Here is a 21,423-nt window from a genome sequence, read left to right as displayed (position 1 = left end):
CAAGAATTACAGAATATAGTTTTTATTATTTTATGACCTGGTAACATAGACCTTTAGGTCACACAGAATATAGGTATATGATGACAGTTGCAGATGAAATAAACTATACAGATTGCAACCGAGTGTCAGCCAGATAGGAAAGACACAGATTTAGGATTTGGCGACATCCTAGGACTTCTATCTCGCCTCTACCAAATTCATACATCTGCTCATTTGTCCTCATTGGTTACAGGTGCTCTAAAGACAGCCCTTTTTACTCCCCTCCTAATGAAGGTTATGTCACCAATCTAGTCCGTCTAGGGCAAATATAAACTGTAATATATTAATAAGCCTAGACTCCAGACCGATCCTCGTTCGACACGTTCGCGTACGAGTTTAATTTCGTTAAATCAACTTCAAATGACGGATATAAACTTGGTTATTCTGAGTGGAGAAATACGTGTAAAACATATATTTGAAAGAACTAAATTGTTAATGGATGTTAACTGAAACCAACAATTAATACCTATTATTTAATAACAAATAATTTTATTAAACATAATATACCTGTATCACAATCAATTAATCTAGTATACAATTTCTTAGAATAAGAGATTATCACAAATTTAATTACCTTATTCATATAGAAATTTGCAAAATATACTATTTTTCGTACAACAGTAATAAATAATCCTTTACCTTAAAATAGTCAAATAATTTATTATATTTTAAATCACAATCCAAAATTTTAATCTGTTAAGGTGTTTTCAACACTCATATTACAACAGAAATAAATAACTTTAATTATAATACTTTGTAGAAATACAATCTGAAATACTATGACTACATTACGTTTATCTAGAAGGAACTTTAATACTAAACTTGTGATTGAGTTATATATTAAATTCAACCAAGTGTAGTATAATACATCTTATGCTACTTTTAGAATGTCATACAATTGGAATCATTGTTATTGTAATACTTAAAAACAATAATTTATCTTGATGCCAAAATGCCACAATCTTAAAAAACAAAACAAACAAGCCACATTAGCATAACCAAATTACAAATTCTAATACTGATATTCTATCTGTTAACAAAAAAATCGTCTAATAAATATTGTCAAATAAATAAATTGGTGTAACATGTAACAATTTTCATATATTACTCAGCATTTTAACATTGCTTTGTTTTGCTCTTTGAGGTATATCTTCCTTCTCAAGATGTTTCATATATGCAAGAAAGCAGGTCCACATGAGACTACACACACTGATGAAAGGTACCCTGTTCTTTGGTGGAATGAAACAGAAGTTCACTAGAGCCACAGCTGGCCATATGGAGGCTCCAACCTGAGAAAAATGTGATGTTAATTTTCACTTTATACAATTATTATGACATTTTGTAATAACTAATAACCCTTGACAGGATGTAATTAAAATTTAAAAGAAGTGTGTTCAAAGAGCATGTTTTGCCCCTATCAGAGACTATAGAGTTCAGGGTGATGATGACATGACATGGGTGTAACAGACAATTTTATATAACTTTTTAAAGCTGTCATATATGGAGTATATTTGAAAGGCATCCAAAGGGTATGAAAAATATTAACTTAAACATGTACCTTATATGTAGGCCAGAATTTTGCGTTAACTTCTGCTACTGCTTCATCAAAAGATTTCATCTCCAGCAAACTCATCCCAAAGTAAAAACTGCACATTGCAAATGGAGTGTATGTCACAGTTTCAATAGCTGTCTGAAAATAAATATTCATATGTTTCAATGTTTTAAAACTAAGTGAAAAAGTCAATGACACAATGAAAAGAAAATTATCTAAAATATGCTAATTTTTTCAAGGTTATTTCCAAATTATTTCAGACTGTCAAACACTATATTATAATAATTTGACTGCTTTGCACAAGAAAATTACTATCAACATTACAGCAAATACATTAATAGAAAAGCAAACTTTTTGATAATAGTAAATTTTTAAATATTAACACATCTGTTAATGTTTTTTAAATTATCCCATTTCATCAAAAATAAGCAATAAATGTACCTTTATAAGTCCAGCACGAATAGTATTTCCAGGCCACATAATACTTGCTATAGTTAGCCATGTGTACAAAGTAGGAGCAACATAACATGAACCCCATAAGCCAAAACGTGCACATCTCCACCAATCATAGCCTTCATCTGAAATGTACAATTATTCACTACATAATAGCTGTACATAATATATATGATTGACTCTTCACCCACATATGTTACATAAAATTATAATTCATAGCTTACCACTGTCTTTTGTTTCAAATGTCTGTTGGATAAAACTTGAAATTGGCCAAATAACGCCATAAGATGCCATACCCCTTAATAAAGGATAGTTATCATACACTAATTTTATTTTACTTAACACACTCATATTTGAAGAGACAATTAAACACAGTTTGAAACTAATAGAAATGTATTTAAAGAAAAAATTAATTTCAAAATGGGAAAATGTTTTTCTGGCAATATCTCAACTACGACTAGTCAACTCGGAAGTTTTAACTGAGACCACTGACGAATCTATTTCTAAACATGGCCTTGGATGGCTTTTTCGCAGTATGTTTAATTTCAGCACGGATCACAATCTAAATTAGTTACAAGTAAATCAATTGGTATGCAGGTAAAATGATGCGTAACATAATATGCATTCATTGTTTTTTTTTTTTAAAGAGGAGATATACTTGAATTTTTTCACAAATTCAATTTTTATTTGGATTGCAGGTTAGTTAATCAACTTTACGTCAATGTCAATGTCAAGTTGTCAAGTCAAAAGTGATTCAACACGTGGTTGTTTGTCAATGTCAGATGATTGTGACTTTTGGTACGTTAATACCCGGTTTTCATTTTGTTTTGCCAGTACGGTAGCACAGCCTGGTATCGATTATTTTGATGTTTTGATTCATAAATGCCAGTAAATGTTCACATTATGCCTGTTGTATGTCTTGAATGAGCAACTGTCCTACTGTACTAGTATAAGAAACATTTTTATATTTTAAAGTAATTCTATGGAAAAGTAGATAAAATAATTTACAATACGTTTTGGTTCCTAAAAATTTCATAAACATAAATGCAGCTTATTCATAACGTTTATCTATTTTTTAACATATTATTTAGATTTTAAATCCCAATTACAAATATATTGACACAATTTCTTATCTTTGCCATATGCGTGTGTGCGACATTTAGAACCAGATGTTTTGTACTCTATGAAATAATTAGCATATCATGTGTAGGAATATTTGCTATTTATAAAATAAGTAAACATCTATTTAAATATTTGTCAGGTTCAAAATCAATAGCTCAACAATCATTTATTGATCAATTTAATCCACCCTCAACATCTCAAACTGCTAAGAAAGGTAAGTTAAGTTTGTAGGTATTATTAGGTATGATAGTAGGTAGGTAGGTAAATAAATGGTTAGTAGGTAGTTAGCGAAAGTCAATACTCAAAATCAGTATGGTGTGTTTTGGGAGAAGTTTATTTCGATTACTATTTAATCGGTTTAAATTTTACAGATAACAAATTGTCAGAGTATTTCATCATGAAGCACAAAAGTGCTCAGAAAAATGTTCGATTATTAAAAACCCAGCTGCGAAAGACAAAGAAAAAAGTGTTGAATTATAAGTCCCGTTTGTCAGCCAGTAAAAAAGTCACAGCAAATATGACATTAGCAGCAAAGATTTTAACCGGAATTCAGTTTCGCCAGCGCTTTGAAAAAGCCTAAAGGTAGAAGGTACAATATAGAAGAAAAGTTAATGACTTTATCCCTCTACAAAAAGAGTCCAAAAGGATATTCCTTATTTTCAAAATATTTAAAATTGCCATCTACAAAATCCCTAAAAAATTTGCTCAGTGGGATTAAATTGTCTCCCGGAATAAATAAAACAATTTTTGAAAAAATAAATGAAACTGTAGGTGGGCTTCAAGTGCAAGGCCGTCTGTGTACTTTGATTTTTGACGAGATGTCTTTAGAGCCAAATGTGCAATTTGATCCTGCTAAAGACCAATTTAAAGGCTTTATAAGCCATAGCGATGGACTAAAAATTGCTAACCATGCATTGGTTTTTATGGTTAAAGGAATAAAAAAGAATTATAAGCAACCTGTGGCTTACTATTTCACACAGAGTCTGAAGATGCCTGAACTAAAAAAAATAATAAAAGAAGTAATTCAACATGTGCACAGCACGGGTCTGGAAATATTGTGCACAGTCTGTGATCAAAGTGCAACAAATGTTAGTGCTATTAACAGTTTAGTAGCCGAAACAAAAGAAATTGTTTTAAAGGAAGGCAAAGAATGGCGTGAAGAAATATTTTGTATAGTATTTGGGTATTCTCTGGATTGTATGTTAACAAGACATTTTAATCAGGACCCAATAGAAAAATTTTTTGGCAATATTCGAAGCTCACCAAACCACACCAAACCAACACATACCCACACACACATACACATAGACATATATCACCAAACTGCCAAGCATTTGAAGGCGCTTTCAAAACGCTTTTACTTAATAATTATACCTGTCGGCATTCTATTAATGCCAATCGCGAAGAAGATTTTAATGAATGCTTACAAACATTGCAATTTTTGTTAAAAGAAAATAAAAAACAAAATGAATTAGAAGTTCACAATAATTTTGTTCTTAGTGAAAAAATGTTCGAGGCAATCACTAATATACAAACGGGAGTATGTGACATCTCCATTACTTTAAAAAGATATGTTTGTGGCTGGGTGGTAACAAAATGTTTTAAAAAGGTGGTTAAAAATTGCAATACGTGTCGAAGAATATTAACTGATACAAATGTAAATAATGCAGAAAATTCCTGCTTAAAAGCGAAAGAATATGACTCAAATAAACAATGCCTATGTTACCCTTCTGATGAAATGTCAAATACTTTTTCTGAAATCGAAAAAATAACGTCAAAGTATTTAAAAACAAACGTTCAAAAGAATAAACCAAAAGAACATATAAAATTTCTCATCAATATATTTACAGAATTTCATATTAATTGCGATAGACATGGAAAAAACATACAAAATTATTTTATAGATGTATCAATAAATATTTTACTTTTTAGTTGGTGTCGAAATATAAACCGTATACTAACTGGAAAAATAACAAATTCTGATTTAGATGATCCAATAAAAAATAGTGCTCAAATATATTATAACACTCATAAAAATAAAAAGCAATAGTTTAAATCCAGTCGCTACTTATGGCAAAAATGAGAAATTCTGTGATCATCCAATCAATATTCCATTGCAAAATCATTGGTAAGCAACACCAAGAAATAATAATTAAAGATAAAATAAATGCTTATAAAACTGAACTGAAAAAGCGATCCCGTTAGTTTTAGGAACCGTTAATGATTCGTTTGGTTTATAATTTCAGGATCCGAAGGCGCTGTGGACGTCGGAAACGCATGATTTGTGGCGAGTGCGGCGCTGTGAGACTGCATGCGGCGTGGCGCATCCGGACTTGCAGCTAATCAGCGCATGGTCATGCTGGCCGTTCCCTGACATATTCCCTACATGCCGGAAGAAGGTATTTATATTATTTATCGTATTCATTTTTAAACAGAAATTTTGAAAAAAAAATTTAATTTGTAAATGTTGAAATGTAAAGAAAAAATAAACTATATTATAATATTATAAAAAAACTGAAAGAAACTGCCAGTTGCCACTACCATAAAGCTCGCATCGTTTTTGGCAGTCCTATACTCTTTGTTACAGCAAATGTAATTTGCAAAAGTTTATACTGTATATTAAAAATATTGAGTTGATATAATGAGCAGAATTGTGATTTATGCTACAAAAGCCGTGTTGTATTAGTTTCCTTTAATTGATTAAAAATACACACATAGAATGGTTCTTTCAACTCAATACTTTTTACGTATCAATTAACTTATTTGACTGAAAATCATAATCTGTTGTAGATGCACGGCTTTCCGCATCCTGAGAGACGGTCAGAGATTTCTAGAAAATGTGTGTCAGTCACTGGAAAAAACACACTGATCCTATGAAAATACGATAGTTTGTGCTGTGTAAAATGTGAAGTGATATATTATTTCCAAAAATGATATATTGAAAAAAAAAGCCAACCGAAGTGTTTTGCTGTCCCATCTTTAGAGTTATAAGGAGGGTTTATATGTGTATATGTAATGTATAAATTATTTAAACAAGTTCACTCGGGTAAAGTGTATTCATTTTCTTTATTGTGACAATTTAAAATGTAACATAGATATTTTAATTATTGTTAATTTTTAAGTTTTTAATAACTAACTAAGAGTATATGTTCACTGTGTTTAAATTTGCTATAACTACAAATTGCCAGTTGCCGGCTTGCATTTGACTGAAAATATTTTGGGGTTTGGTTTTTAATAAAAGAGTATGCATTTTTTGTGACCGCGCTATACTCTTGATAACAGTAAATGGAATTTTTAAATATGTATCTCAAACATTAAAATATTGAGCTGATATCATGATAGGGTTTGATGTATATACTTGTATATATTAAAGTTTAAGTTGTATAAAAATATTAAATAATGTACAAAACTATATTTTTTTTTGTTTTTATTTCCCAAATAATAATAGGATCATTTTAATAGAGGTATTTCATAGAAGGCTACTTGATATCGGCTCACTATATTAATAACTACATAAGTGGGTATATTATTTTTGAACATTGATTTAATGTCAATTTTAACTTTATTTATTAGGTTCCCACTTATTAGTTATTATTATAGTGAGCTAAATAAGCGTGCCTACGTATTTAGGTACCAAAAAAAAAAATAGTTCAGCGATTATACGCATGGAGCGCCACAATCGCCGTGGATCCACGACTTCGTGCGAGTTGCCCCTCTTTCTATAGTATACTTATTATACTCTTTGATAATTAGGAAAATCTGTGAAAGAACTTGGAACTTGCTTTGACTCGATTCAATATTTATTTAATTGACGTTCCATGTTTCAATGTAGTTAATAATATTTATTTTATATTAGAATATAAGTGTAATAAGGTGAATGATGAGCTGAACATGCATAGGTAATTTATAATTTCTGCCGATCACTACTAGCTTTATTAAAAATGTCTAGTAATTCTCTTTTATTCTCAATCAATAATGAGGGTAAAGTGTACGCTCTCTCGACGAGTGGATCTTGTTGGAGAGAATTTATGTACCTTGGTATAGAGTTTAAAACATTGTCAGCAGTGCCGCATTTTTTGTGGGCAGTGGGAGGTGATCGGCAAATTTACCTTCACGTCCACGGTCTAGAGATACCAATTCGTGTAAAAGAGGAGTCCTATGAAAACGAGAGATGGCTTCCTTTGGAAGGGTTTTCTGGAAGACTTCTACCAACAGACAGATATCATTTTTCGTCTCAGGATGGAAGCAAAGACAGGTCAATAGATTCCATAAGGCTTCCTTCTATGGCGTGGCAATGGGAAGGTGACTGGCAACTGGAATTGACATTGGATGGTCAACCATTAGATCATGATGGATGGAGTTATGCAGTTGATTTTCCTGCACAATTTGGTCCAGTAAAGCAGTGGAAGTCTTGTGTGAGAAGAAGGAAATGGATTAGGTACCGAAAATTTAGTGCAATGAATTCATGGTGTGCTATAGCTCCTCTACACAAAGATCCAACGCAAGAACCTTTCATAGATGTTAACATTGGTGGTAATCAAATTCCATATGCTTCACCGGGCACACTTGCAGTATGGGCTATCACAGCTCATGGGCGTGTCATGTATAGAACTGGTGTTAGTACAAGTTCTCCTGAGGGACAAAAATGGATCAATGTCAGTATTCCACCAAATTGTGATATTAAGCAAATTTCTGTAGGCCCTACAGGTCTTGTTTGGGCCTTATTATGGACAGGAAGGGCTATAATTAGAAAAGGAGTAACCAAAGATTGTCCCACTGGGGAAGCATGGCTTGAAGTCAAATCTCCTCCTGAAACAAAACTTTCTGTCCTTTCAGTTGGTGTCAATGTTGTTTGGGCTGTAAGCACTGACACTAGAGTATGGTTTAGAAAAGGCATTGATGGAAATTCAGCAGGAAATTCAGAAATAGCTGCAATGGGAACTGGATGGTTGGAAATAAATGGAAACATGGTTCATGTATCTGTAGGCATCAATGATCAAGTTTTTGCAATTGGAGAATCCAATAAGAATGTTTATTGGAGAAGTGGTATAACTCCGGCTGAGTTGACTGGCAAAAGATGGAGGATGGTGCAGGCTAATATGCAATTGAGTCGAACATCAAGTACAGCAAGCATTATTTCATCAGCTTCTAATCCAAAACATCATAGCCTCACAATGTTAACTGAATCAAACACAAGTGAGTTAAAGTCTAACATTAACTTGCATAGCTCTTGGGAAGAATCACATTCTGCACCCATTGAGAATACATTACCTATAAAATCTGCTAGAGAATCTAGGGCTAAGAAGAGTAATAATGTTGAGACCATTGACCTAACTGGGAAAAGTTATGAGACAACATTAAAAAACCCCCGTGCATGGAGCCCTGTGCGCAGTGTAGGCTCTGTTGTTGGTATGGAAGCACAACCTGACAGTGACAGCAGTGTATTTGATACGGATGCTGGAATGTTTTTTGATGATGAAGTAAGTCAAACAGCATGGGGAACTTGTGATACATCCTGGGCCTTTGTGGAAGCAGGTGGCTGTTCTGTGGATACAGTACAAGTGCCTCATTGGTTTTCAGACTCTCAAAATGCTTTTAATTCGGATATCACAGCTAAATGGAGATTTTCAATATTAGAAAGTTTAAAAAGTAGGAACAATGTGGATGTAGATTTATCTCGCTATGGTTTGGCAATAGAAGAGAAAGGTTGGACAAGAAGCAGTGAGGCAAGGTTAGTCAATTCTAATAACTCAAGTGAAGACTGCATAATCTCTTTGTATTGGCATGCTATTGAGAATACTGGCACCTTATCAGTTTTCCAACCTGATGGGACAATCAAGTTTATTCTAAATTTAGGTGAGATCAGCAGTGTTACTACATGTTCAGAGCCAGGAAATCCCAGAATTTCTTTGGTTGTTCCAAACCAAAGTAAAGATGTGATTAAAATACAATATATGACTGAAATGGAACAGGAGGAGTGGGTGAATGTGTTAGTTGATATCACATCTCAAATACATGGACTATCCGGTAGGCCTTCCAATAACTCTGTATGGGCTGTAACAAGTTCAGGAGACATACTGAACTGGGATCCTTTGCCAGCTAGATTAAATTGTGAAGAAAATGGTAGATATACAAAAGAATTCCAAGTCTTCGGAAATAATATGACTTCTGGGTTTTCAACAGCACTGCACAATAATTTCACACCTGGTTGCATACTAAAAATGTCAGGATGTTTATTTGATGATGTAACAAGATTTCACATTAACCTCCAGGGTCCTGAAGTAAAGAAGCAAAGGCATAAAATTGAGACAGAAGTAACTGAAATTCCTTTTCACTTTAATGTTAGATTTGATGAAAACACAGTTGTGTGTAATACCAAAGTTTCTGGTAATTGGGGAGCAGAAGAACGTCACAAGCTACCCTTGGCTAAAGGTCAAGAGTTTTCCATGAAAATCGTATCTGAAATTAAGGGATTCACTGTAGTTATCAATGATGAGAAGTATTGCTCTTATAAACATAGAATATCACCTGAAACAATAACTTCTGTATTAGTTCAGGGTCAGTTGAGACTTTACACAATGGAATATTCATCAACTAGCGTGATAATTGGTCCTGATGAAATGTTCTGGCGTATGATGGGAGGTTATTTACGTAAAGTCGAGTGCAGTCAGAACGGTTTTGTCTGGGGTATTTCTCATGACCACAGGGCTTGGGTTTACACTGGAGGTTGGGGAGGTGGTATTTTAAAAGGTGTGTAAAAAAAATAATATGTATAAAATGATTAAAAGAGCTATAATTGTTTTAAGAGCTGTTATATTTAAAATGTAATAATTCCAGGAATTGGTGGAAACGAAGCTATCCATGCCATGACTGATACTCAAACTTACTGTGTCTATGAAAATCAAAGGTGGAATCCACTGTCAGGATATACATCCACTGGGCTTCCCACTGACCGCTATATGTGGAGTGACATAACTGGAAAACTAAAAAGAACAAGGGAACATACCAAGCTGCTAAATCGACATTGGCATTGGGTATGTTAAATTTGTCTTACCAATTACAAATTATATATAAAACTTTTGCTTAGAATTTTCAACTATGCCTATTGTTTTAGGTCTCTGAATGGATGGTTGATTACAATACGCCTGGAGGGGTTGATAATGAGGGATGGCAATACGCAACAGATTTTCCGGCTCCATATCACGGCAAAAAGATATTCACAGATTGTGTTCGGCGGCGAAGATGGTACAGAAAGGCACAAATCAATACTGAGGGGCCCTGGGTCCGTGCTGGAAATACTGGACTGCTTGATATTTCTATTTCGGTATGAGAAAATGACATATTCCCAACTTAGTTCTCTAGAATTAACGAGTTTATGAGGAACCTTAATGTACCAATATTTAATATTAATTAATATTATGCCCTCAATTACTAAAATTAATTATTACAGAAATATCTCATCAAATTATATTGGCAATATTGTTATTAATTTTATTAGTTCAAATGTTCTTTGGTGTCTAGACACCACCAGTGTGTCGTTATAGAAAAGTGTCATACTATTAAATGGCTACCCATTTAATGGTATGACACTTTGCATTATTTATATTAGTGTTTTTTTTAATAGACTAATGGAAAAGAGACATCTGTGTGGGCAGTGACTATTGGAGGTGACGCCATCTACAGGACTGGAGTTACACCCACCACTCCTGCAGTAAGTGTATTGACCGATTCTATGAAGAATTTAATTCTCAGTAGGATTGCTATACACTGTAGTTATTTTTACAGTTACGTGTTTTCTAGTATGTTTTATCCTAATTAAAATTACCTCATATAAAAATAGTCTTTGACATTTTATTGGATAATTACAACTTCGAACATGTTTATAATTTTCAGGGTGCCCATTGGGAACATGTGAATAGTCCGCAAGCTTTGCTAGCAATTAGCGCTTGCAACAATATAATTTGGACTGTAGGTCGAAAAGGAGAACTGTATTATAGACAAGGTATATCTGAAGAGAATCCTGGTGGTTCCGATTGGAAACTAATAGAGGCACCAAAATGTGGTTTCACTTACGGTCAGAAAGGATCGATTGGTGCTAAAGCAATTTCTCTAACCAAAACCTCGGCTTGGGTTTTACTCACCAATGGTGCAATTGCAGTTAGAACTGGTATAAGTAAAGAACAACAAGATGGTAAACAGTGGAAATTTATATCAGGTATGAATTAGAACTATTATTAAATAATAATAAGAATAATCAAGAACCATAGAAAATTTATAATGTACCTCAAAATGTATGAGTATTTTTTCCCTAGCTGTTTATTAATTTTTTTTTTAATTTCTTCATCATTATAGATTGTGAGCAATCATTCAAACATGTATCGAGTATCGACCGTGAGATATGGGCGGTACGGTCGGACGGCGCGCTGCAACGTCGGCTGGGCGTCACAGCGGAGAACCCAGCTGGTACCACCTGGCAAATGGTGCTTCCTGCTAACTTCATACACGTCTCGGCTAGGGGAGGCTGCTTTGCATAGAATTACTAGCTAATTTAACCGTTGAACTCCACTGCCCTGACATTTATTGCAGTAGCAGATTTGTCAAAGCGAATGAAAGGCATGTGTATTAATAAGTAAACTGCAGTGGAATTCCAAATTTATGTTGTCATGACAATCAACAATGTACTGTCTAGTTTAGAATTCTTGGCTATGTGATAAAAGGTGGTGTGTATGTATGAGTTAAACTTTATAACTTAATGTATTGAAAACCAAAAATTTTGATTTTTTAAAATTTATTTATTATATTTTTAATTGGTTTTAAGTGATAGTAGCTGTCTGGAATTTTACACATAATTAAACCAGTGTTTTATTAAAAATGATGTAGAAAACGTGCTAAAATCGCAGAAAATTTCTAAAATCTAATTTATTAAAAAAAAAAATACTATTTTACTTATAATTGCTTTCTTATTATTAGGCTAATTGGCAGTATTTTTGTGTAAGATAAGAATAGAGATCATGTTTATATACCATGTACTACAAAATATTTATTACATTCAGACTTGTTTCTAGAAGATTTGTAACCACTTCGTAATGATATTTGACGTCGTTTTCCTTTTAATTATTCAGGGTTCAAAATAACTAACATTCCCATATAAAAGATCTCTCGTAGATTTTAAATGTACTGAATTTATTTTAGTTTGCTCAAAGAATATACTTTTTTGTAGGTAATTTATTTATTGAATAGGGTAATTTATTTAATGTAGCTTTTTTATTTATATCATTTGTATAATGTACATAAACGGCTAGTCAGTCTAAATAAAAGATTCTTTTTTATTCTTATTATATAAAATAAGAATAAAAGCAAAACTATTAAGAAAATTGTACCAAAAACTTAAGCTTAATGCTTCCCATGGTAATTAAAATATTGCCTTTAATATTGCTTTTTATTGATCCCCATCATATTTGATAATCATTTTAAATATAGACATTTAAAATAAATTGCTTCTCATTCTGTTACGTAACGCTAAAAGAATCACTGATTAGGCATAAAATAAACAAAGTTATTTCGACTCTTATAATTATATAGATTTTTGACATACATTCTAAATAAATCTAAATTAACACAAAAAGAAAAGAAACAATGTTATCCCGCAAGAATATAATATGAGAGCTACAGCGTGTAATCCAGTTCGTATCTGAGGAAGTGATTGTTGGGTTCGTTGTGTATGCGCGGGTAGCCAGCGACCAGCGAATCCTGTCCGCCGATGTACAGAGTGTTGTAGATCTTCCAGTACACGTCGCGCACTTTCCTCGCGGGATGGAATAAGCCCTGTAAACAGAAACACTTTAATCTTCCTGCAGCTGTTATGAAATGAAATTATAGTTCATAGAAAGTATAAAAGATTTACCTTAATTATTTTTATTAAATATAGCCCTTTCTAAGTGTTATGTCGTTTTTAGTACATATACCAAAATTGCATAATATCACATAACTCTCACGACCTTAATACAGAACGGTAGAAACTTCTACACCTCTCGCTCCTTTTTTTTACTTTTACATACTCATAGATAATTACCTGTAGAGCATACTGCAATATCTTAATGGGCCCGAGAGCGACCCTCATGCCCTCCACAGCATCCATGAAAGCCTGCACCAAATGCGGCGAAGTCTCGAAGATGTTGGGCCACACGTGGTTCAACAGATGAATGAGAGCGTCCTCGCAACCGAACCCGTATACGCCCAGCGCCATGTGTTTTATCGCCGCGCACGCCGTTTGCCGATGTACAAGATCTCTGGATATTAAAAACAAAATGTTTTTACAACTGTGAGTTGTGGATTTCCACTGACACATGAAAAACATTGTCATTGGCATCACTGTTTGTAAAACAGAAAACAAATTCGTTTTATCACGGCTATATTCTAAAAGTTATTTACCTGTCCATAAGCGCGTCTTCCAGCAATGGACAGACCGCGTATATGTAATCTTTGCCCATCTCGCCGATGTATTCAAACAGGAAGGACAGTGACTTGAGCACGCCGTTCTGCACGTTGAGCTCGGGCACGCGGTACTCGTTCATCAGCGCCGGCAGCACAGTGAACGGCGAACACGTCTCCGCCACTATAGCGATGGCCACCGTTGTACATACTCTGCACAAAAATTACAAATACACATATCAAATGTTACTTAATCTTTATTTCAACACGTCCAGTGCCATCAAATAAGCATTATTATTAGGATTTCAAGTTAAATTTCATACATGAAATTCAAGACAAATATAAGGAAAACAAACCCTGGTGGGTACTTTATTCAAGTTAATGTAACTTTTTTAAATATTGTTTTACTAAATAATTACTGTATTGACTGTTTTGAATATTAATAAAATACTTTTTTAAATTCAACATACCTGTTTTGTCTCTCTTGCACCTTTAAGTTATTAAGTAATGTCGCGAGGACATCATGTGGGCCGATAGCCTTGGCGATGTAACCAAATGTATTGACAGTGGCTCTTCGTATCGCCTTCTTGTGCGCCTTCAGCAGCTCCAGCAGCTCGAAGCATATCCTCATCCACTCGCGCGCCGACACGAACTCCGGCCCGCGGTCAGCGATGCGACCAACTAGATCGATACAATTCTCTTGTACTTTCTCATGTCTAATAACACACACGGAAACATTTATTAGTATTTTTGTATATACATTTTTTTATAACAAGCTTCAAAGTGAGAATTAATCATTGATTTTTGTAATGTTAAGTATTTTGTTGGTCAAAAAATGCAGAAGACGGTAGACCAAATGAAAGTATTTATAAAGTTGGGATAAAAATGAAGTGAAAAAAATTGGTATAGCACAACTATCGCATCATTGTACCTGTTTTTCAATATGGGAGTGAGCCTGGGCAGGAGATCTTTGATGGGCGGCGTCATCTTCGTCATACCGATCACGTTAACAATTGCCTTCAGCGCGCCCAGTATTGACCCTAACACTTCTGGATACTCTTCACCCAAATACTCGTAAAGTACCACACCAAGATGACCCATTAATTTTTCCTGCACAAAAGAAATATTGCTTGAAATGGCTTCATAAAAGAACGTTAATAACTTATAGTCATCATTTAAATGCCACAAAAACATGTCTATCTATGATATTGTTACATGAAGACATTCTCAGGATAAATATGTCTTATATTTATGAATTTTATTGTAACTATGCTAGTATTTAAACATAATAAAGTAGTTCTGACCTCTTGGCACGTCTTCATGACGACGGCGATACGTGAGATAAGATCAGCGGCCTGCTGGCGCACTTTGGCTGACTTGTTGTTCATACGCCACAGGATGATACCGCAAATCTGCGGCAGGTAGGGCTTCACGCGCTTACCCAGCTGGTTCACGATCGTGCCGAAACCGTTCAGCATTACCACGTCCTGGGAACAAATAAACATTTAAATATTTCCAATTTCTTTTATCAACTTTCCTATAGTTACATTAAAACATACTACTATGCTAGTTGACATTTTAAAGGTAATTAGTTCTAAAAACCAAAATTATGATATACACGTGTTTGAAGTATTTTCACAGAGCAGTTTGAAAAAAAAATACTTTCATGTCTGCTAAAAAGGTTAAGTTCTTATTTCAAGTAAAACATTTATAAACCTCAGTGGTTTGTTCCTGGAATGCGTAGAGGATGCCGTCAATAAGCGCTTCTTCTAACTTGGAATCGATATCCGCAGCGCCCAAGTTGGCCAGGATCTTTTCGATTGACTCCATAACCATCTTCCTGTATTGTTCATTGTCGTCTTTCAGGTCGTCCACTATTCTGTTTATTATTTCTGAGGCTCCGACCTGCAAAAATAATATTGGTTGATGATATTGAAGTATGGATGTCACCACATAACTCAAGAATGGCTAAACAAAATTATACAACATTTTAAAATAGATTCAAACATACAAAATAGCATTTAGGCTATTATTTTATCCCGGAAAAATAATCCAGGTTCCCGTGGGACATTTTTTTTTTGTTTATTCACAAGACAAAATACATTCAGATTTTTATTTCACCACCATGGATTAAGATTCAGACAATAGCTAGTTATGAGAAAAATTACAAGTGTCGCTGACCTTATTAGCAATTTCAACAGTAGTATCGACCAGTTGTCGGTAGTTACGTCTGTCCAGGGCCATGCGGTGGTTCCAGAAGTGCTTGAAGAAGTGCGGCAGGATCTCGTCCATTATGTACTGAGGCTCCACACCGTCGGTGCCGCAACACTGTTTCACTACCTACAACAAACACAATGCCATTTTAACATACTTATATCTGTTGTTTTAAAATTTTATTACAAGTGTTAATTGTTTAAGTTCCAAGACTTCAAAAATAACAAGTTTAAGTATTATAACAATTTGCAATCTTAGTCTTTTTATCCCTTTTTTTAACTTGAAATAATCTTGTTAACATATTAAGTCATCAAATTTAGGTAACAAGAAAAATATATTCAGAGTTCTACTAGGAAATTGTGTATTTTTATTTACCTTCAAAACAATCTTTTTCATTTCTTCATCGGGGGACTGGAACTCACGAATAAGGATAAGCATCACTTCTCTTGTATAATAATTAGCGTACTCGGCGTCCATAAGCGGGATGAGGTATCCAATAGCCTTGAGGAAAGCAGCCAGACCTTTTCCTCTATGTGTTCTGATACCCTTCCACAAAGGCTTGAGTACTGAATCGAAAGACTCGATACCATATGGAGTTGCAGCTTCGGCTAAAGCTGCGCTGGCTAAGGCAGTAATGGTTCGCACTTTTTGTTGCTCATCCACAAGTCCTGTTCAAAGATATAAATTGGTTATTATCAAACAACAAGAAATAATCTGATTTTATCAAATATTTTTAAAGACATAATACAAAGGTAGAGGAAGACTAAAGAAAGTATGGATAGATTGTGTGAAAGAGGATATGCGTAAGAAGGCAGTGGATTCAGATATGACGGCTGATAGAGATGATGTATGTAGTAGTACATACTGTGCTGACCCTCTGTAGGAAGAAGGGCAGATTGTTGATAAAGGTAATAAGAAACTTACCATGTTCAATAATCTCGACCAATGATTTAAGATGTGGCAGAATGGCACAGCCCATGAGGATGGCAATCTGTTGCACAATCTTTATACCAGTGTGCCGCGCCTGCCATGACTTCTTAGATCTGCATACCGCCTTCAAGAATGGCAGGAGAGACGGTATACCTAAAAAGAATTATTAATCAGTAAAAGAGCTAAAAAAATTACTGGTTATGTATAATAATATTGTTTTTTTTATACCTAAAGCAGAGGCTACGACAGCGAATGCTCTTGCAGTGGTGTTTCGTACATACTCATCAATGTTGTCTATATCAGGTCTCATTGTGGAGATCATGGTCGCCAAACCGGCCGCCTTTGCGAGGTTAGAAATTATCTCACGACCTTCCACACGGGCGTAGTAATCTTCGTCAATCAAAAGAGGTTCTATCACCACCAAGATCTGAAAGCAAGATGAATATATAAAATAAATAACATAATAACAGCTCAAATAATACGATATACATACGATATGACTTGAGGCTATTTAACACCCTTTAGATTCGAACAGATAACAGTGATAGAAATTTTAAGACAATTATTGAAATAAGTAAAATTACCTTGTGCACATAAGGTCGTACAAGATCATCCAGCTTGTACAGAATCCTGTCAATGACCTTGACGAGGAGATGCCGCTCCTGGTCCTCAAGTGTGGGGCTCATGAGCAGTGGCAGGATTTGGTTGAAGAGCGGCCCCGCGCCGAAATCGCGCGCCTTGTCCGTTATCTGACGCAGCGCCGCCTTGCACATCGGTGGGGTGCCGTTCTGAAAACATAACAAATTAAATTAATAAGATTATTATAGCTGTAAGATTTCCATGTAAATAAATAAATAAATAAAAAATGGAAATTGCTCAATATTCTAGTTTTAAAACAAAGTAAATAGACAACTGACCTTAATCTTAAGTAGCAGTTTCATTATCTTCCTCTCTTTAAGTTCCTCCGGCGAGAGTGCGTCCTCATCCACGTCTATGAGCAGTTTGTCAAAGTACTGGGCGTCCTCCGGCTTCATGAAGGGCAGTTGCTGCCCGCCCTTTGGCTGGGGCTCCAGCAGCCGCGCCGCTGCCGCCGCGGAGCCCCCGACTTCCTCCGTCTGCATGAAAAAGCCGATTGGGGTACCAGCCAATGGTGTAGGCGTCGCGGTCAGCTTACGAGCCGGCGTCCGAATCGGGACGTAACCTGGGCAATAATATAATTAATTAATGTCACACCCTATCTTTAGAACCGCTTTAGCATGCTCATAGTAGCAAATAAACAAAAGCAAAGCTTATTCCAGTCCAACGGCTCGACTGATAAATTGTCATCTTTCATCTGAAAGGAAAACCGAGTATTAATTTCTTTGATAGATTTTATATTTAAGGCATGTATGCACAGATATACACCGGTACTGGTTTATCCGCCTTGTTTATACATGAAGCCTGAAACTAAAGTGTTGAATGATTACTAATAGTCCACTTCAACTAGTTCCTCACTTAATTAAAAAATAATAAAACAAAGATGCAATCGATACTTACCGGCCGGGGGCGGTAAAACCTTGTACCCGGGAGGGAACATGGCATCCAATTCTTCATCGGTGTACGGGCGGTTGCGTTCGTCTATTTCTTTCTCCCAGCGGTACGCCTGCAGCTGTTCCGGGGTCATGGCTGCGACGTGGCCCGGCGTGGGTGTCGCCATCGCCATGGCTTTTACACCGACGGGAGTTGACTGAACACAATATTTACATAAATAAATTATTGATACCAATGATTTAAATATGCATTGTTCATTACATCATGTTACACTTTAAGGATAAAATGTAAATTATTCATAACTTACTCCTCCAGGGGTAAACACCGGAGTATGCGGTGTGGGCGTGGCGTGTGAGGGCGTGGCATGCGAAGGCGTCGCGTGCGAGGGCGTAGCGTGAGAAGGTGTAGGCGTGGCGGGTATAGGTGTAGCCCCCGGTGTCTCATCCCAACGCGATCTACGTTTCGTCCCCGGAGTCGGTGTCTCTTGAATAGTATCAACTCCCACACCACGATCAGTACGAGGAGTTTCTGCCCATCCACTATTGTGCCCAGGTGTTTCTGTAAATTAAGGATCAAACTGTAATATGTATAATATTCAAATCTCAATATTGAGGCCTACACAGGTGGTACTTGTTAAACCTTTAGTAAAATAACTTGAATGAATTGCAATGGTGATGAAAAGATGTATATTTTAATAAAATTACGTTTAAATATTGTACCTCTGTCAGTTTTGGGCGTCTCATCCCAGCGGTTCCGCCGGGAAGCCTGCTGTGCGGGCGTGTCGCGGCCGGGCGTAGCGTGGCCCGGTGTGGCGTGTCCTGGCGTGGCGTCCCACACGCGTGCAGACGGAGTAGCGCCGGGGGTCTCGCCGCCACGCCCACTCGCACCAGGCGTTTCTTCCCAAGCACCTCTCTAAAGTCAAGACAGAGAGTCAAGATTTACATCTGTGAATTACGATTTATATATGACTGAATTACAGCTGCAACTTAGCTAATACGGTACTTTGGCTCCTTTGAAAAAAGTTAATTGATGCAGTTTGAATTAATTAGAATAAATATGTTAAAAATTGAATAACTTACTTCATTTTCCCATGAAGGTGTGGCTTGGGAGCTAGGTGTTGCTGTGACTGCTTTCTTAACAGATGGTGTGTCTTCAGAGCTCTGATCCCATCTGCCCTTCCGTTTAGCGGCAGCTGGTTTTGCTACTTCCCCATTAGGTTGGGCCACTGGTTTAAGAGTTCCTTCTCTAGCTTTCTCTAACAATTTTTTTCTTAACTGAAAACATGGTAAAATGTTAATACTATATGAATTTATTTTGAAGTTATTTTTTTAATCATTGATTAAACAACAATTATGTAAACCAAAAATATAAAATTTTAATTTAAAATTGATTATTTTATCAGATCTCAGAATTGTTGTAACTATCAATAAGACAATTCCTTACCTCTGTCTCTTCAGCTCGCAAATATTGTTCTTTCATGATCTCTGTATATGTCCTAGATCCAACATCAGGAGTTTTTCCACCTGAAAACACATTATACAGCAATTTGTTTTAACACAATACAAAGTGTATATTTCAGCCAATTTTATCATACAGGGTTATTTTTTTATCCTCAATAAAAAACAGTCAAAAGTTATTAACAAATTAAAATTGGAAATATTCCTATACAAACATAGTCCCGATAATTTTACAAAGTACTATGAGTCATTATATCCATGAAAATTACTATGTTGTATGGGGGTGAAGTGAGTTTGGCAAATTTTATTGTGGCTTTTTATGAAGACAATGGGGCTGAAACTACTATTACAAGTTATTTTGCACCTACACTGGTATATTTATTGCAATCAACCAATAATTAGTTTACATAGGTTAGTTTTTCAATATTGCTTATATTACATTAAATTTCATAAATAATATTCATATCAGTAATAGACATTATAGTTTTTTTTCTGACAAATAAAAATAACTCTGTACTCTTAGTGGAGTATATCACACATACCTTCTGCAAAAGGGTCATTTCTTTCAGGAGATATAATCATCCTGCGTCTCTTTTGGCGGTACTCATCTTCTCTATCTGCAATTGTAGGTCTTCTTTTATCTGCAAATGGGTCATAGTCTTTGTCACTCTGCAACAGAAATGTATCAAACAATGATTTTAACAACATAACCTATAACCATTGAGTCTTTTACTCGGTATATTATTTACCTGTGCAATATCATTGAGAAGTGATGCAGGTGCAGTGTAGCCTGGTCTTTTCTGTGATATCGGGACATTTTCAACATCTTCATCTTCAACTTCATCATTTGCAGCTATTGATGTCACATAACCATCATATCTTGACTTGCCACCATGTCCAGCATTATCGTAAATGTCACTGTCGTAATAAGTGTCTCCCAATGATACTCCTTTCCCTGTACCATTTTCTGGTAATTCATTTTTTTTCTGTTGAATCTCCCTTATCTGAGCTTCTATAGCTGTAATTACAGATTTTTGTTAAACAAATTAATTAAAAAAATTAAGTATTAAAATTAATTAACTGTGGAAAAAACTAAGTAACTACCAGTGTATAAAGATTGTTATCGCTGTGTAACTGAATATTCTTATTTGAAACATATTATGTATGTTAAGGAAAGCAGTGCGGATCGGAAAATTATTTTATTGTTTTCTCGGTTGGTCAGGACCTACATTAAATCGCAATCACTTGAAATTTGGATTACTCAAATACAATCAAATTTATTAACCTAAATAATAAATTGCTGGATTTAGAAACAATGGTAACAATACTTTTATTGGACCTTAAGGTATTGTATTTACTTTGAACATTAATATGAAATGCATAATTAATAACAGATTATACAGTAAATAAACGATAGTGGCCATAAAATGCTTTGTTGGTTATAGGTGTTGTGATTGCTTAAAAAAATTTAAAAGCTATGATTAACAAAATTATAGGTAATGAATGTTAAATGAATTTTGTAAACTTTGTTACTTTAGAAGAACACAACATAATATAAATACAGAGAGGCACGTAAACTAAAATGGCGAGTTGCAAAACTTCGGGTATAACAGCATTTTAAACTTACCTTCATGCGTGCGAGGTATTTTATCCATTATTATAATGTCATTAGCAAAATGTGTATCTTCTTAAAAT

General features: G+C 35.0%; 3 protein-coding genes and 1 long non-coding RNA gene across 5 annotated transcripts; 2 read left to right on the top strand and 2 right to left on the bottom strand.

Moving 5' to 3' along the window:
- Positions 1-719: 719 nt before the first annotated feature.
- Positions 720-2,951, bottom strand: LOC106128275 (mpv17-like protein). The gene is made up of 4 exons (XM_013326583.1): positions 2,269-2,951; positions 2,033-2,169; positions 1,598-1,729; positions 720-1,328 (listed from the first exon to the last, which is right to left on the bottom strand). The coding sequence occupies exons 1-4, from the start codon at positions 2,393-2,395 to the stop codon at positions 1,137-1,139; spliced, it is 588 nt and encodes a 195-aa protein (XP_013182037.1). The 5' UTR covers positions 2,396-2,951; the 3' UTR covers positions 720-1,136.
- Positions 2,952-5,049: 2,098 nt separating this feature from the next.
- On the top strand, positions 5,050-6,033 carry LOC106128262 (uncharacterized). The gene is made up of 3 exons (XR_001228432.1): positions 5,050-5,294; positions 5,413-5,565; positions 5,957-6,033. It is a non-coding gene; the product is annotated as an uncharacterized LOC106128262 (long non-coding RNA).
- Positions 6,034-6,942: 909 nt separating this feature from the next.
- On the top strand, positions 6,943-12,728 carry Pex23 (tectonin beta-propeller repeat-containing peroxin 23). Its single transcript, XM_013326699.1, has 6 exons — positions 6,943-9,916; positions 10,004-10,200; positions 10,281-10,490; positions 10,791-10,877; positions 11,060-11,381; positions 11,519-12,728. Exons 1-6 carry the CDS (start codon positions 7,108-7,110, stop codon positions 11,698-11,700), a joined length of 3,807 nt encoding a protein of 1,268 aa, XP_013182153.1. The 5' UTR covers positions 6,943-7,107; the 3' UTR covers positions 11,701-12,728.
- Positions 12,729-12,803: 75 nt separating this feature from the next.
- On the bottom strand, positions 12,804-21,423 carry Sf3b1 (splicing factor 3B subunit 1). Of its 2 annotated transcripts, XM_013326697.1 has the most exons (21): positions 21,356-21,423; positions 20,478-20,746; positions 20,271-20,397; positions 19,715-19,794; positions 19,351-19,545; positions 18,991-19,183; positions 18,579-18,829; positions 18,278-18,467; positions 17,659-17,942; positions 17,326-17,529; positions 16,970-17,168; positions 16,736-16,894; positions 16,187-16,479; positions 15,779-15,937; positions 15,314-15,502; positions 14,902-15,084; positions 14,529-14,707; positions 14,068-14,313; positions 13,598-13,810; positions 13,239-13,455; positions 12,804-12,991 (listed from the first exon to the last, which is right to left on the bottom strand). In XM_013326697.1, the coding sequence occupies exons 1-21, from the start codon at positions 21,381-21,383 to the stop codon at positions 12,833-12,835; spliced, it is 4,017 nt and encodes a 1,338-aa protein (XP_013182151.1). In that variant the 5' UTR covers positions 21,384-21,423; the 3' UTR covers positions 12,804-12,832. The 2 variants fall into 2 exon arrangements, with proteins under 2 accessions (XP_013182151.1, XP_013182152.1); XM_013326698.1 differs by lacking the exon at positions 21,356-21,423 and having other exon boundaries at positions 20,271-20,369; positions 20,478-20,565.

Source organism: Papilio xuthus, unplaced genomic scaffold (assembly GCF_000836235.2).
Source record: "Papilio xuthus unplaced genomic scaffold, Pxut_1.1 DF828780.1, whole genome shotgun sequence".
Lineage (NCBI taxonomy): Eukaryota > Metazoa > Arthropoda > Insecta > Lepidoptera > Papilionidae > Papilio > Papilio xuthus.
This window is presented reverse-complemented; position numbering and strand designations above follow the sequence as displayed.

Bases quoted from the DNA above. Each gene is read 5' to 3' on its own strand.
- Sf3b1 (XM_013326697.1), bottom strand. From the start codon at position 21,383: ATGGATAAAATACCTCGCACGCATGAAG. The intron at 20,747-21,355 runs GTAAGTTTAAAA...CTGTAATTACAG, and splicing joins AATACCTCGCACGCATGAAG to CTATAGAAGCTCAGATAAGG. The intron at 12,992-13,238 runs GTAATTATCTAT...TTCTGTTTACAG, and splicing joins TATTGCAGTATGCTCTACAG to GGCTTATTCCATCCCGCGAG.
- LOC106128275 (XM_013326583.1), bottom strand. From the start codon at position 2,395: ATGAGTGTGTTAAGTAAAATAAAATTAGTGTATGATAACTATCCTTTA. The intron at 2,170-2,268 runs GTAAGCTATGAA...TGTACATTTCAG, and splicing joins ATTTGAAACAAAAGACAGTG to ATGAAGGCTATGATTGGTGG. The intron at 1,329-1,597 runs GTACATGTTTAA...CATTTTTCTCAG, and splicing joins AATTCTGGCCTACATATAAG to GTTGGAGCCTCCATATGGCC.
- Pex23 (XM_013326699.1), top strand. From the start codon at position 7,108: ATGTCTAGTAATTCTCTTTTATTCTCAATCAATAATGAGGGTAAAGTG. The intron at 10,491-10,790 runs GTATGAGAAAAT...TTTTTTTAATAG, and splicing joins TGCTTGATATTTCTATTTCG to ACTAATGGAAAAGAGACATC. The intron at 10,878-11,059 runs GTAAGTGTATTG...TATAATTTTCAG, and splicing joins TTACACCCACCACTCCTGCA to GGTGCCCATTGGGAACATGT.